We start from the raw sequence: 16,426 nt of genomic DNA, 5'->3' as shown, positions 1-16,426 counted from the left end.
ACCATCTCCAAAAAGGTCAGTAGCAAACAGTTCATGGAGCACATTTTGATAAGAATTTTTTTCAGTCCAAAAATTTAGACCAGTTCTAATCACTAAAGCACCATAAGCATTTATAAGGCCATACTGTTGTTTGCAATAAGGCTCCTTTACACCACTCTGGCAATGTAAAGGAGCCTTAAAATTTTTACACCTGTTTTATACTCCTGGGGGAATTCACTAAGAACAGTGGAACAATTCACTAAGTAAGCAGGCTGCTACATTCTGCTCTGCCTGAGGGAACAGAGCCTATCCCATGCCTACCTCTTCAGAAACACCCCAAAGCCCTGCCCCTTCACGCCAAGCATGCCGCAATAGCAAATGAGAGGGACAGAGAGTCTCTCTCTCTCACACACACGACTGCCCAACACCCCCATTCCCACCCCTGTGGTGATTTACGTTTCTACTGTCTGCTCTGGGTGCCCAAACCAACCTGCCTGCACTGCCATGTAGGGGGTGCATGACTGCTCTTTAAGTTTCCCTTTGCTTCCCCATCAGAAGTCATTTTTCTGCAGGGAAGCAAAGAAATCTGCAAAGGCCATGAATTCTGCGCAAGCACAGTGACGCAGAATTCCCCCAAGAGTAGAAACTGTAAAATAGCCAGACCTCAGAGAGGTGGCACTGTGACACCAGCAAGAGGCTGGGAAGAAACACTGTTTTTAAGTTCTCATTTTAACAAACTAGTGCTTGAGAAGGAGTGCTAATACGTGACTTGGCATGTATTGAGGCATTCCGTGGAGGATGGAAACTGAGGACGGGCACTGCAGAACGACCCAAGACCAGTAACGGGCATGGCAGAATGAATGAATATATCTATATCCCCTTCAGCCAAGCTCTCTCTGTTGGAAGAGTTCAGTTCATCCTCCACATTCAAAGGGCTTGGAAGGGAGGAGCAAGCATTCAGCACATTACTATTTATTCATGTAATTAAAACATAAAACACTTGTAGGCTCCTTTCAGGTTCACTAGAAATGTCCTATGTGCATTCTCTTAAATGAGTAAAATCTCATTACTTGGAATAGGTGGGAGTTTGACTGGACAAATCCCTACAGATTTCTGCTGCAGGGAACAATCCCACACTGTCCAATGAGGGGGAGAAGGGTTTGACTAAATGAGAACTAGTAGTCTTCCTCAATCTAATTGCTGATCCCTTTAACCTCTCTTTCTCTGAGTTGGTACTCAGTGCTTTATCACCCTGAGTTTCTCTTATCGCAGGAACACTGCTCCTTCAGCCTCTGATTTCAACCACTAGAGTAGCTGGGTAATATGAACAAGGCCTACTGAAACAATGAGAGCTCTCGAGTTCCCTGCTTGATGTGAGTGCTACTTTACTGTAATGCCAAGGCTTCTTTCCTTTGATTCCTCAGCTGTGGAAGATAGAAAGCTGTTTATTGGGATGATCTCCAAGAAGTGCAATGAAAATGACATCCGGGTGATGTTCTCCTCCTTTGGGCAGATTGAGGAATGCAGGATACTACGGGGCCCAGATGGCCTGAGCCGAGGTAAGCAAAAGCATCCCTGACAGTTCAAGATTTTCCTCTGGACTCTTTCCCCTGCACCTCAAGATCAGATTTTGTCTATATTGATTGGTAGGGCGCTTCAGACCAGGGGGTATTTTCCTTTGTTTGTCTTCAGTTGTTGAGATGAATCTGGTGGGTTAGTTTGATTCTTTCTGCTGTCTCCCCAGGTTGTGCATTTGTGACTTTTACAACAAGAGCCATGGCGCAAACAGCAATCAAAGCAATGCACCAAGCACAGACCATGGAGGTGAGATAAATCTTTTTGGGGACATGGGGATAGGCTGCACCACTCAGAGATCATAAAGCTTGATGGGTGGGGGGAGGGGAGATCTTTGGAGTTAGTTTTCCTGACAGTGGGTCTTGGACTGAAAGATCTATTAAATATTTTAGCAAATAGCAAAACTCAATACAAACTAGAGTGAAAAGCAGCTGAGATTTTGAACATTTGAGGTAGGAGTGGCACCTTTATATGTGCGAGGGCGAGAGCACTCCATTCCCATAGGTTTGTGCCATATTTACGCAGTTGCTTGGGAGGTTGTAACTATGTGAACTGCTATTTTCAGGGTTGCTCTTCTCCCATCGTGGTGAAATTTGCAGATACGCAGAAGGACAAAGAGCAGAAACGTATTGCTCAGCAACTCCAGCAGCAGATGCAACAGATAAGCGCAGCCTCTGTATGGGGAAACCTGGCTGGTCTGAACACACTTGGACCCCAATACTTAGCAGTGAGTTTCCTGTGTGGGTTCTACCAATCTGCCTATCTAAGATGCTTATATAGACCTCCTCATCTTACTATTTGAGCAGGTCACAATCTTCAATGTATTTATATTCACTACATTCCTGTGAGGGACTTAATGTTATTCCCCATTTTACAGATGGGGAGCTGAGGCATAGAGATACTATAACTTGCCCAAAGTCACCTGCTGGGAAGATTTTCTCCTTAGGTTAGCTTCTCTTGACTACTTGTGTGTAATTTCAAGCCCCTTTTCAGTTCTGTCCGCCATCAAAGTTGTTGTATTCATCTCCCACTCTTTCTTCTCCAGCATTTATTACATTACTCTTATTATTTATTTCCAGTGACACCCACAAACGTTCGGTGCTGTACAAACAGAAAAGAATGTCTGATCCCTGCCCCAAGGAGCTCACAATTTAAAACCCCAACAAACAGGCAGGCAGAGACTAGATGTAATGAATAGTGGTACAGCATATATAGAGCTTTATAACAAAAAATGACAAACTAAATTATTCTTCAAGCTTACTTTCACCAGTTTTCTCAGTTGTTTGGCATTGCTGGGTTCACAGGGGAGGAATGTCTCTCACATCACTGTGCTCTGGCTCTTGTGTGGGACTTCAAGGGGATTGGGGGGCTTCTCCTCTTGCTGTTACAGTGTGGGGGGTAGAGAAGGGTGAAATTTTCACCTCGTTCTGGCTGTGATGTAATGCAGGAGGTGGAGGAAATTTCCCTTTATGCTATTGCTTTGGATTTGCTGGAGTGGGGTTTCTTTGTGACAACACTCTAGCTATGGAGAAAAGGGCAGGAATTCCTCCTAAATGGCACTCTGTCTGTGGCTCAGTCAGTACATGATGGGGATTCCCCTCATGATGGTGCTTTTGCTGTAGCTGAAGAATGTGGAGGGCATTCCCCACACCCTGGCACTCTGGCTTCAGTGTAATGTTTTTGTGTGGTTGGCAGTCACGCTGTGCTAGCACTCTAGCTGTAGTGTGGGGCATGAGGGGTTATTCCCTTAGCGGGGGCACTCTGACTGCAGTAGTTAAGGTTTCTCCTTACACTCATCCCTATGCCAGTCTTTTGGACTGGGTGCATGGATGATGTGGATTCCTTTTGTGCCAGTACTCTGCTCATAGTGTATGGAGAAAGCTTTCTTTGTGATGATCTTTGGCTATGGCGTGGTGCGTGAGCATTGGGGATTCCCATTGTGATGGTGCTCTGGCTGTAGTGAATGTGAGGAATTCTTCTTATGCTGGTGCTTTGGCTGTAGCATGATGCATGGGCAATGGGAATTCCCCTATGGCGGCACTCTGGCTGTGGTGCGATGCAGTTTCTCCCAGAAGCAGAGCCAGCCCTCACTCTCACTCTTATTTTGTTTTTTGGTGTAATGTCTAGCTTTATTTGCAGCTCCTTCAGCAGACAGCAGCTGCCTCATCTGGGAACCTGAACACACTGAGCAGTCTCCACCCAATGGGAGGTGAGTGTTTCACCTGAAGACAGGTTCAGTACCAAAATAGAGGATCGGCAGTGGTGGTCTAGTCGTGAAGGAAGCCAAAGGGCTGCTGACATATCTATCTCCTTTGTGCAGAATAGTCCTGAGTTACTCACCACTGCACAGGCGAGAGAGGGATTATGAGGTATCCAGCCCTGCCGTTACAAATCTGCATGTGAAGATATTCTCCTTTGAGTTTAGTTAGCAATGGTTCCCTGGAAATTGTGGTGTGCTCTCAGGATCCACCCTACCTCTGATGGGCATGTTTTTGAGTAAATATTTGTCTTCCCTCATGAGCAGAGAGGCCTGGAACTCCAGATTTTCTTGAAAGTAGGCATGTGTCTGAAGCATCACATGTTGAAATAAACACTACTACATATATTTCATTGATGGAACATTCTCGGTGGCTTTTAATTTAAATTATTTTCTTGTAAGAAAGAAATTAAATGGATAAAATGTAGGAAATGCTATTGTAAGAAAGGTGACTTGTAAAAGTGGCCTTTCATTCAGGATATCTGCTACTCATGCATTTGAGTCACCTGTCTGATATCTCTCTGTAGAGCCAATACAGCTACAGAGGAGGGAAATGTCTCATGTTTTAATAAAATGAGCCAAATTGCTGACTGGGGGCTGTAGCCAGGATCCCCATCTATTGCAGCGGAGTCATAAAGAAGAGTTCTGTGGGGAGCTGAGTCCTAGACGATTTAGGAATTTGTAGATAATGAAAAAGATCTTGAATTCTGACTGGAAGTGGTTTGGCAGCCAGTGCCCTCATGGAAGAAGAAAAATAATGAAAACCATCTTAGTACCACCAACCACCCTGCCAGATTCTACAAGCTGGAGGCTACATGTCATAATTACCTCCATATACTGTACGGTCATGCAAAACAGTGTGTGCATTATGTGAATAGAGGCCAAGTTAACAATGTGAATTAATTTTGAATGTCCTGTTTTGCGTGTGCATACACTTAACTTTAACATATTAATGAGAAGGAGCTTATGGAAAATAGTATATTTTAGTCCCTTCTGCATCTCATAGAAAGTTGGACTTAAACCACAGTATGTCAGTTCTCACCCTAGGCTCTGACTCTGAGGTACGTAAAGTCCAGTCTATCCATTCTAGGTTTTTTCACAGCTCTTAGTTAAAGACGTGATGAACCTGATGGTACCAATCTGCACCATCTTGTGGAAGCAAGAAATTACTAGGGCTGTCAAGCGATTAAAAAAATTAATCATGATAAATCATGCTGTTAAACAATAATTGAATACCACTTATTTAAATATTTTTGGATGTTTTCTACATTTTCAAATATATTGATTTAAATTACAATACAGACTACAAAGTATACAGTGCTCACTTTATATTTATTTTTGATTACAAGTATTTGCACTGTAAAAAAACAAAAGAAATAGTAGTATTTTTCAATTCACCTAATAAAAATAATATAATGCAATCTCTTTAGCATGAAAGTTGAACTTACAAATGTAGAATTATGTATAAAAAAAAAACTGAATCCAAAAATTAAACAATGTAAAATTTTACAGCCTGCAAGTCCACTCAGTCCTACTTCTTGTTCAGCCAATTCTTCAGACAAACAAGTTTATTTACATTTTCAGGAGGTAATGCTGCCCACCTCTTGTTTACAATGTTACCTGAAAGTGAGAACAGGTGTTCTGATGGCACTGTTGTAGCCAGTGACACAAGATATTTACTTGCCAGATGCACTAAAGATTCATATGTCCCTTCATGTTTCAATCACCATTCGAGTGGGCATGCATCCATGCTGATGATGGGTTCTGCTCAATAACCATCCAAAGCAGTGCGGACCGACGCATGCTCATTTTCATTATCTGAGTCAGATGCCACCAGCAGAAGGTTGATTTTCTTTTTTGGTGGTTCAGGTTCTGTAGTTTCCGCAACAGAGTGTTGCTCTTTTAAGACTTCTGAAAGCATGCTCCACACCTCGTCCCTCTCAGATTTTGGAAGGCACTTCAGAATCTTAAACCTTGGGTTGAGTGCTGTAGCTATTTTTAGAAATCTCACATTGGTACCTTCTTTTTTGGCATTTTGTCAAATCTGCTGTGAAAGTATTCTTAAAACGAACATGTGCTGGGTCATCATCCAAGGCTGCTATAACATGAAATATATGGCAGAATGCAGGTAAAACAGAGTAGGAGACATAAAATTCTGCCCTGAGGAGTTCAGTCACATATTTAATTAATGCATTTTTTTTTAACTATCATGATGGTCCCTTCCAACCCTGATATTCTGTGATTCTATGATCAGCATGGAAGCATGTCCTCTGGAATAGTGGCCGAAGCATGAAGGGGCATACAAATGTTTAGCATATCTGGCACATAAATACCTTGCAATGCCGGCTACAAAAGTGCCATGCGAACGCCTGTTCTCACTTTCAGGTGACATTGTAAATAAGAAGCCGGCAGCAGTATCTCCCATAAATGTAAACAAACTTGTTTGTCTTAGCAGTTGGCTGTACAAGAAGTAGGACTGAGTGGACTTGTAGGCTCTAAAGTTTTACATTGTTTTTTTTTTTTGAGTGCATTTATGAAACAAAAAAAATCTACATTTGTAAGTTACAGTTTCAGGATAAAAAGATTGCACTATAGTACTTATAGATTCATAGATACTAAGGTCAGAAGGGACCATTATGATCATCTAGTCTGACCTCCTGCACAACGCAGGACACACAATTTCACCCACCCACTCCTGCGAAAAACCTCTCACCTATGTCTGAGCTATTGAAGTCCTCAAATCGTGGTTTAAAGACTTCAAGGAGCAGAGAATCCTCCAGCAAGTGACCCGTGCCCCATGCTACAGAGGAAGGCGAAAAACTTCCAGGGCCTCTTCCAATCTGCCCTGGAGGAAAATTCCTTCCCGACCCCAAATACGTATAAGGTGAATTGAAAAATACAATTTCTTTTATCATTTTTACAGTGCAAATATTTGTAATCAAAAATAATAATATAAAGTGAGCACTGTACACTTTGTATTCTCTGTTGCAACAGAAATCAATATATTTGAAAATGTAGAAGAACATCCAAAAATATTTATAAATATTTTAATTGGTATTTTATTGTTCAACCGTGCGATTAATCGCGATTAATTTTTTTTAGTTAATCGCGTGAGTTAACTGCAATTCATCAACAGACATAGAAATTACCTGATCAGCTTAACTAATATTCTCTTTTCTCCTTCCTCACTTCCTCTCAGGGTCTGAGATCCTAGAGCAGGGGTGGGCAAACTTTTTGGCCCGAGGGCCACATCGGAGTGTGAAACTGTATGAAGGGCCGGTAGGGAAGGCTGTGGACATATCCCTAAACAGCCTGGCCCCCTCAGAACTACCCACCCATCCAAACCCCCCCCCTTGTCCCCTGACTGCCCCCTCCCGGGACCCCCACCCCTAACCGTCCCCTATCTAAACCCTCCCGTCCCCTGCCTCCCCCCAGAACCTCTGCCCCATCTGCCCCCAGGGAGTCCCTGCCCCTTATCCAACCCCCCAACCCACATACCATGCCACTCAGAGCAGCATGTCTGGCAGCCGTGCCACCCAGCCAGGGCCAGAACCAGACTCGCTGCCGCGCTCCCCTGCAGAAGTGCACAGCCTCTCGCCCAGAGCACTGCCCGCGTGGCTGCAGGGGAGGGGTCGGGACTAGCCTCCCCGGCGGGGAGCTCAGGAGCTGGGCAGGATGGTCCTGTGGGCCGGATGTGGCCCGCAGGCCGTAGTTTGCCCACATCTGTCCTAGAACCAGTGTTAGGGCTTTCTCCCAGTGAAGTATCCCCAGAGCTTGAGAGGAGACAGTCCTCAAAGAATAGAGTGGAAGTTTGGCTTGAGTGAGTGCAGCTAAAGGAAATGTTGAGAAGGTCTCTTTTGTGTATAAACCCTGTGCCTGAATTGTTTTATTTTTATTTTTATAGTTTATAGTGTGCCCATTGCCACTGTGTGACATGCCAGGATGCAAACATCTATTTAGAATTGCCCACAGTTGGCAGCATTACTGATCCTTCATTCTATTAACCATCCAAGAAACAAGAACAGAGAAAGAAAATGCCTTGGTTTAGACTAGTAGTTCTAAAATGTGGTCTGCAGAGCACATGCTGTTCATCACTGGTGCTGATTAGAAGCAGGTGAAAATGAGGAAGAGCCACCCTAGCTGCCCATAAACATTGCCATCATTGCCACAAGGATGTTGTGGGATTGAGAGGCTAAGAAACGAAGTGGACTTGTACAATTGGGAATGGGAGTGGTGTGTCCAAAAGATTCTTTGTCTAGTAAATTATGGTCCATATTATAAAAAAAAGTCTGAGAACCTCTGGTTTAGATATATGTGGCAAAGGTGTGGCTGAAACAAGTAACCTTTCTTCATGCACTGAAAGCAGATTCCCCAGTTTGGGGCCCTTCATTCAGAACACGCAGTCCTGAAGATCATCTCCTTTGAAGTGTACAGGGAGACGGGTAGATGATCAGGTATCCAAGTTCCAAATTTATGTCCAGATTTATAGACAAATAAAACAAAAATCTTTAATCCCATTTGGAAGTAGATGGGAAGTAAGTGTGGTAAAAGGATAATGCAAGTATAATATGCTCCTGACAATCTGCTCCAGGAAGCAGGCAAGCTGTTGCATTCTGCACTAGCTGTAGCATGTGCATAGTTTTTAACCCATTACAATCTAAATGTCACAAACTGCTTAGCACCTATCCTCAAGAAATACAAGAGATCAGGAGGATCGTTTGTTCTATGTGCACTTTTTAAAATATGTTTATATATTTGTATTTAAAAAAACAACTTAAACAGAGTTCTCTGGGGCAAGAAATATCTGTTACCATGTACACAGCACCCAGCACAATGAGGCACCAAACCTGACTCGGGCATCTGAGTGCAAGTGTAAGACAAACAAGAACATAACTTAATTTTATATTGATTTGCATTTTGGGAATGAGTTACTTGGGGTTGACATGAGGGGAGAGGAAGGGATTAGAAGAGTAGGTAAAAGTAGATGGGCGGAAGAAAAGGGGATGAGAAGCAAAATATATAGGGAAAGTTGGATTGGGCACCTGAGGGATTAGTGTAATAGAAAAGGGGTGGAATGAAGGGAGACTAGCAACCAGTGACAATACAGCAGTTATACCAGTGTTGTGTGAATGATTTATGTCTGGAGACTCAGCAGACTCTCCTGGCTGCTGCTGTACTATGTGGAGTGTGTGTAGGGAGGTCACTAGGCCCAGGCAGGTTCCTTTGGCCCTGGGGGTTAGGTACAGGTGAGCCGGAAGTCCCTGACTTACCTGTTGCACCCTTGGCTGTGGCTGATGTGCTGGCTCTTCTGGGAAAAGAGCCCTGATTGTCTGGGAATTTCTATAGTGAATTGTGAACCATGGGGTTGTGACCCACTGGGATTCATGAACAGGTCCAGAGGGATCATGATGCGTTTCCTTTATGGCTAGATGGAAACTTTTTATCTGTTGTAACAAGATGGCATAGTATGGAAAAGTTTAGAACTACTGCCATAGTCTATTTCTTCCAAGCTCCTCCTAGCTGCCATTGTTCCCCATGCAGAGTGGGGTAGGCTGCTGGTCCAACGTGCTTGAATGGACAATTATATCAGAGCAGAAATCCTGTGCATTCCTTAATGTATTGCAGGGTTGAATGCGATGCAGTTACAGAACCTGGCTGCATTAGCAGCTGCAGCCAGTGCAGCTCAGAATACACCAAGTGGCACCGCTGCACTCACTTCTTCCAGCAGTCCCCTAAGTGTGCTCACCAGTTCAGGTAAGAAGGCCATTTATTGCATCGTGCATTATTGTATGGCTTCGGTCAGCTCTGGAGTCCGTTTATGCCACCCTCTCTCTCTGTCCGTAGTTAATGCTCTGTGTATTCTTCAGTAGGTAGACAGTAGTAACCAGTAGAAATGGTCTTTTTCTCACCTGTCCAATGAGGTTCTCTAGTATTTGTTAAGCTAGGTATGCTTTTGTGTGAAGAGGTTATTTTCTCCAGGGGCTCACTTTAATCTTGAGTAAAAAGAAGTGTTGGGATTTCCATAACACAGGAAGGCAGCACTTCTCTAGTCATTGCTAGTACATGCAGGTCACATGGTCCATCACTACTCAAACAGCATTTTAGGCAGATGCTGTAGGGTTTGTGGCCTCTCCCAAATTTTCTGGCGATAGACACGCCCTGGAACATGGAGTAGCACACATGTATGCAAGAAAATCCATACACAGCTTTATCTTCATTAAAGCCTGAGGAGCAATCACAGTTTCCTCTAAAACTAACATACCTCTAATTTCCAGTATGTTTTGTTGCGTGGCTAGGGAGAGGAGACATTATCTCACTCAGCTGCTCATGCAGGGATGCAAATACAGAAAAAGTTATTTTATTCCCCTTATCCCTTTTTATTCTTTCAGATATCTTTATTATGGGTGTAATACCAGGGAAATTAGAACATCTGATCATAATCTAAACATCTAGAAGATCTCCTTAAGCACTGTCTTGTTGATTTCTTGTTAAATGTGATTATCTAGACATCCAAATTAACAAAGATAACAAATGGCAAAGCAAAAACATACACCCAAACTAGATTATATGAGCCACGCTCTATTTTAGTACCAGTGTAAGCCAAAATTTTGCCTGGGCCAGCTGCTTCTGCCTACTCTAAACCACTGAGACGGGAAAAGGAGGAGGTCCTTTATTTATAGAGCCCATTTCTTGCTTTGGATTGTCATGATTTCAACCCCCGTTGATCATCATTAAAATTCATAGAGAGAGGGCTGTACTTTACTGGTCTGTAGCAGAGAGTTTTTCTTTTCATGGAAAGGCCTAATTGCTCATCCAGCTCTAATATACAATCTATAGAGGAGATAATCTTACCTCTGTCTGCCAGACCAATCTGCTATTGTTCTGACTCAGATACGTACTTCTCAGCAGGCCCAGATGGCTAGTATTGGAGAAGGAGACTTATGGGAACTTATGGGAAAGGTATATTGCAAGGTCAGAAGTTAAATTGTGGACCTTTTGGTTTTGATTTAAATCAGAAGGCTTCCCCTATGTATGGAAGTCCCTAAAGAAGACTCAAGCTCAGAGGGCCTTCAAGAGAATGCCTGTTGTCAGAGAAAAAAGAACAGGAGTACTTGTGGCACCTTAGAGACTAACTAACTTATTTGAGCATAAGCTTTCGTGAGCTACAGCTCACTTCATCGGATGCATTGTCAGAGAAGTTGTCTCTCATAATTTTTTTTACTGAGAGGTGTGGTTCACCAAAGTTGACAGTTACTCTTTCAGTTACTTTGGCTGCCTGTCAGACTACCCTATAGTAAAAATGTTTACCCTAAAATCCATATCAAAGAGTTCAGGCTATAGAAGGGAAGAGAGAGAGAATTCCCAAGGTCCTCTGCTTCAGTCCCTTCCTAGATAAAAACATGGTAGTGCGCATAGTCTAAGAACATAGCTATTTCCTTGCACTGAAGGGCTTGAACTGTGGGGAATGGTTCTACTCTCTCAAGCTCAACACATTTGAGATGCCAAAATGAGATTCCACACACAACAGATGCTCACAATATGATCACACGGGCTCTGTTGGGCTAGTCAGGCTTGGTTCTTACTCAGTAAGATTTAAAGTAAGGTGTGTATATATACACGCAGCTAAGGCCTGACTCCCAGAGTTGTTAAGATGTCAGAATTTAAGCTTTCATTAAAAACATGTTTCCAATCTTCACGTGTGAAGGAAGAAAAAACTTGAATGTGGCCCTAGTGTAACTGGTACAGTGGTGTTGTGTGAGTCTGCAGACAGCCTCCATCCAGCAGAGTGGAACAGTAGCCATCCAGGGTCCCATATCTACCACCAGAATAGAAGCTGGTCTTTGCTGCTTAATGGGACTGCCCTGTAGGGTTTCAGTGCCACACTGGGCTCTCTACAATTGGCTTCCCTTCAGTGGAGCTTAGATGTTATGCAGGAATATCATCCACTTGATGAGGCTCAGATGCATCCCAGGGCTCTGCTCCTGCCCTTTGGCCTTTTTCCATGGGTCATATTGGAAGGAAAAAATAGTGGTTTTCTCTCAAGTGCCATCCACTCCTAGTGCCAAAATGAGATGCCACTGAGAGGAGATTGTGCAAATCTCTGATTCTCCTTATCCTTTCTTCTGTGCTTTAATAGCATACAGTATAACTTCAGAGTTACGAACTGACCAGTCAACCACACACCTCATTTGGAACTGGAAGTACACAATCCGGCAGCAGCAGAGATGAAAAAACGGGGGGTGGAGGAGGGGCAAATAGAATAGAGTACTGTGTTAAATATAAACTGCTAAAAGAAAAAAGGGAAGGCAGCATTTTTCTTCTACATGGTAAAGTTTCAAAGCTGTATAAAGTCAATGCTCAGTTGTAAACTTTTGAAAGAACATTTTGTTCAGAGTTACAAACATTTCAGTTACGAACAACCTCCATTCCCAAGGTGTTCATAACTCTTGAGGTTCTACTGTAATATAGTTAATTGTTGATATTTCAACAATCATTGTTGGACATCTGAGTGACCATCCCAAGGAGATGTATGGGGGAATTCACATCTCTTAAAGCTATTGTTTCAGGCTCTCTGCAGACTCAGGCAGACATTACTGCGTCAATTACACTTGCTTCGTGTTTTCAGGGATTTCTGCATAACTGCAAAGGCTAAAGACCTTAAAAAATTACAGTTGTGATTCTAGAGAACAAGATAGCAGCCCCAAGAAGATTGCTGGGGTTGTTGACCTAGCAAAATCTGGCTCAATTTTAATCCTATGCTGTACTGTGCTTGTATGCCATTTACTGTCATCCTTTTGAAAAAAGCAGAAGTAAAGCACTATAAACAACGTTCAGTGTCATGGTATGTCTGCTCAGAATTAATCACAGAACTTTGAGTGTTGACACCACTGACATATCCGTTAGTTGATCTCCACTATTATCTCCTCCTTTTTTTTAATTTGCATTTGTCACTGGGAGGGTCTTTGAGAAGATCACCTGTGGTGAGTTCAGTGGGAGGATTACCTACAACCTTGCCACTACAGGCTGTGATCTCTTCAGATCATACAAGCTAGTGGAATGAGGCCTAGTTAGTGATACTTGTTAGACTGTAAGCTCTTTGGGGCAGGGACTGTCTATGTTCTGTGTTTACAGAATAGCACAATGGAGTTTACATAGCACAATGGAGCTGGGGCCTCTGGGCACTACTGCAATACAAATAGTAAGTGTAATAGTAAAACCTAAATAGTGTTAGTGATTTTAACACCTCTCAGGCCATGCTAGTCTCTTATTTAGAGCCCTTTTCTGGCTCCCCTTTTCTCATGTTAAATTCAAGCTCATGGTCCCTCACTTTGAAGCTGTGCACAACATCACTCCTCTCTACATCTCTGCTCACATTTCTCCCTAATTCTATTCCACGGCTCCCTGCCTTCACTCTGGTCTTGTTTATGTGATTTAATTTAAATTTGTTTTTACATCAGTTTAGTTGAACCAGTGCAAACCCCCGTGTGGGCTCACTTATCTCAGTTTGACGGGTTATTTTGATTTAGCTTAAACAGATCCTAAATGACTAAGCTAAACTGAAATAAATGTCCACACAACCTTTTGCAGTCAAATCGGTTTAAAATTACACCATAAGTTAAAGTGGTGCCGTTTTTTTATATAGACAAAGCATCTATTCCCTTCTCTCATGTCTGTTCCCTCTGTATCCTTCTCCACTCTTGGCTTCATTCCTTTTTTTGTGCTACTCCTTGTTCTTGAAATATTCTCTTTCTTGTGCTCCAAATGACATTGTTCACATCCTGCCTTGTGGCACATTCTTCTACAAAGCTTTTCAGTAGTTAACCATTGTAGAAGTAAATCTCATTTTAGACACAACACAATTTAATACCATTTCTGAACTGTTAGGTGGCCCTCTTCCCTCCGAGTCAGTAAGGAAACAGTAACCCAGCTTAGCATTAGGGAAGGGATGCTGCTGTTAGATTATTTTAGTTGAGATGTAAAACAGAGGTTCTAACTAGACTCCAAAGGTTCTCTGGAACTTTTATAACGAGTAGTCTTGTTGACCAGGTATCATGGCCAAAATGAAATCCAGATTTTAAAATTCTGGTCTCCTGTGTTCCCCTAGTTTTTATTGGCTACAGGATTGTTTATTTCTGCCTTAAAATGTTTTGTAGCTTTGCTGTGCCTTATTAAATAGCTAATATACCACCCCAGAAGTGGTTGAGTGTCAGATGACAGGTGAAATGATTAATGTATAAATTGTGTCAAATAGATTTGGATGAAAAATAGTGACAATTTTTACGAAATATTTTTTCAAAAATTTGAAAAACGTCAACCAGCTTTAATAATATGTAAACCACATTGAGAACATTTTGGCTGAGGTGCAATTGAAACATAAGAGATTAACTGAGTAGAGTATGCTAAAATGTCAGAGGATTTATCGCTCACTGATGCTTGTCAGCCTGTGTACGCTTGTGATCTGTCACATCCAAAAAGATGGCTCTGAGATAACTCTATAATAACGGAATGATTCCTCTTTCTCACCAGTGCTGAGACCTGTACAAATGACCTATGGTTTGAACCTCTATTCCCCTGGAAATCTCTTTTCAAACACTACTGACCTGAAAGAGACAGGCTGCTTCCTATCAGCTGCCCTATCCAATTTCTTGTGACTCTTATCTGTTGTCGAATTGGGTTCGGTGTGGACTGCGAGTGTGTTAGAGACCACGCCTGATTAATAAATAACCTGTTTGATTATTTGCTTAAAAGGACAGTTAGCAATCACACTCTTGAGATGGAGGAGGAGAATGTTTGTGTTGGAGATATTTGTTCTCTGGCTTGTTCCTGGCCCTGACTTCAGCCCCAGCTGCTGCAGCAGGAATTCCATAGTGGAAAGTGATTTCAGTTGCTGGAATGGATTCTAGGCATCTGTTCTCCGTGCTCTATCTGTAAGGGAAAACTTTGTGTTCAGTCTGACTGGAGCCTTCTTTAGTCTCTCTCTCACTCACTCACTCACATCTTGCATGTGATTTCCAAGGATGGATAGTAATACAGTCTCGGATACTTTTTTATTCCACATTGCAGCACTACTGATTTTTATATTGGGGTGGAGACCCCAGCTGGTTATCATGCATTGGTTGCATCCAGACCTGGCTTAGATACTCTGCAGCTAATGTATTATTAACTATGTTGTTGTTTTATATTAAGTAGCATCCAAAATGTGCTGGGTACTGTACAGACACACAAAGACAGTCCCTGCCCCCAAAGAGGTCTTGCTATGAAAAGACAAAAACCGTTAAAAAATGCAGGAAAGGGATTCCTCCTACATGCACATCAGTCAGTGGGTTGACTGGCCACAGCTTGTTCGTTTTTTAATGTAAACTATTCTCAACTGCCCTGCTCTAGTCCTTATTAGTTGACTAGTTACTTGTCAACTAGTTACTTGTTACTAGTTACTCGGCATTGCAGTAAAAATGGGTTAACAAGGGATTTGAATGATAAAGGGCAAAAGTTATTGTTTGGTGTTTAATTCTCTCATTTTAATAGCAGGTTCCTCACCTAGCTCGAGTAGCAGCTCCTCTGTTAACCCAATGGCCTCTCTTGGAGCGCTGCAGACGTTAGCAGGTGCTACAGCAGGCCTCAATGTCAGCTCTTTAGCAGGTAAGCGCTGTGTAGTGAAGGGAGGGAAAAATGACTGATTACAATTCCTGTAGTTGTGCCGTGGCTCCCTGGATAAGCCACTCTCTTTGCTCCTGCTCGTTCTCGGTTGCTTGTTTCTGACAGCCGTGAAGTGTATTGAAAGTTGACTAGCATTGGCTCAGACACACCACTCAGTTATTAAATGTTCATTTCCCTTTTCTTGCATAGGGATGGCAGCCTTAAATGGTGGACTTGGCAGCAGTGGACTTGGCAGCGGTGGCCTCTCAAATGGCACGGGTAGCACAATGGAGGCTCTCACTCAGGCGTACTCTGGGATTCAGCAATACGCTGCTGCCGCATTGCCCACTCTCTACAACCAGAGTCTGTTAACGCAGCAGAGTATTGGTGCAGCAGGAAGTCAAAAAGAAGGTAGGTGGGAAGTTATGCAGAGGACTTGAGTGCTTGAGTGGGGGTTTGAGGAAGAGTAAGTCCTGAGCCTTATACACATACCACATGCACAGCATTTAGCTTCCTAGAATCATAGAAGCTAGAGTGAGAATTCTCCTATAGTTCCTCCATTTGGGGGGGGGGCCACTGCAGAATTGTTCCATATAGTTGATTTCTCTGAGGCTTTGTTCAGTTTTAAACATTCCTTTTGGGGGAAGTGTCGTCACAGCCCGACACGTGTCACTGTCAGGGAGATTTCTTTTCTTAATTTCATTTCATTACTTGTATTTCTGCCTTTTGTTACCACTCTGAAGAGTCCCTGTCACTGGAATTTTTACACTTCAGATACTGAATTAATTTAGCATGTAGAGTGAAAGACTGTGAAAGAATGAGGACTATGGTACTGTGTTGTGGGCAGCAGGTGGAATGAGGAGGAGGATTGACTCAGAGGCAAGAAACAGAATCTGAGAGTTTTAGGGCATTGCCAATATACAGGCTGTCAGGAGCATTTTAATTTTTATATTCAATTTACTGTTTTCCTCATGCTGC

At 42.7% G+C, this 16,426-nt stretch overlaps 1 protein-coding gene across 6 annotated transcripts in view; it reads left to right on the top strand.

Annotated features, from left to right (window-relative positions):
* Nucleotides 1–16,426, top strand: part of CELF1 (CUGBP Elav-like family member 1) — a 107,659-nt gene that overhangs the window by 77,475 nt on the left and 13,758 nt on the right. For 3 of the 6 annotated variants that reach the window (XM_074955470.1, XM_074955469.1, XM_074955467.1), the window contains 7 exons: nt 1,404–1,538; nt 1,724–1,803; nt 2,120–2,281; nt 3,682–3,763; nt 9,437–9,565; nt 15,338–15,451; nt 15,659–15,859. In XM_074955470.1, coding sequence (XP_074811571.1) covers nt 1,404–1,538; nt 1,724–1,803; nt 2,120–2,281; nt 3,682–3,763; nt 9,437–9,565; nt 15,338–15,451; nt 15,659–15,859 — 903 coding nt within the window. The remainder of the gene's footprint in view (nt 1–1,403; nt 1,539–1,723; nt 1,804–2,119; nt 2,282–3,681; nt 3,764–9,436; nt 9,566–15,337; nt 15,452–15,658; nt 15,860–16,426) is intronic. The other 3 variants (XM_074955472.1, XM_074955471.1, XM_074955473.1) reach the window with 3 other exon arrangements.

This window comes from Natator depressus, chromosome 6 (assembly GCF_965152275.1).
Source record: "Natator depressus isolate rNatDep1 chromosome 6, rNatDep2.hap1, whole genome shotgun sequence".
NCBI classification, from domain to species: domain Eukaryota; kingdom Metazoa; phylum Chordata; order Testudines; family Cheloniidae; genus Natator; species Natator depressus.
Note: the sequence above shows the minus strand (reverse complement) of the source record. Positions and strands in the feature narration are given on the sequence as shown.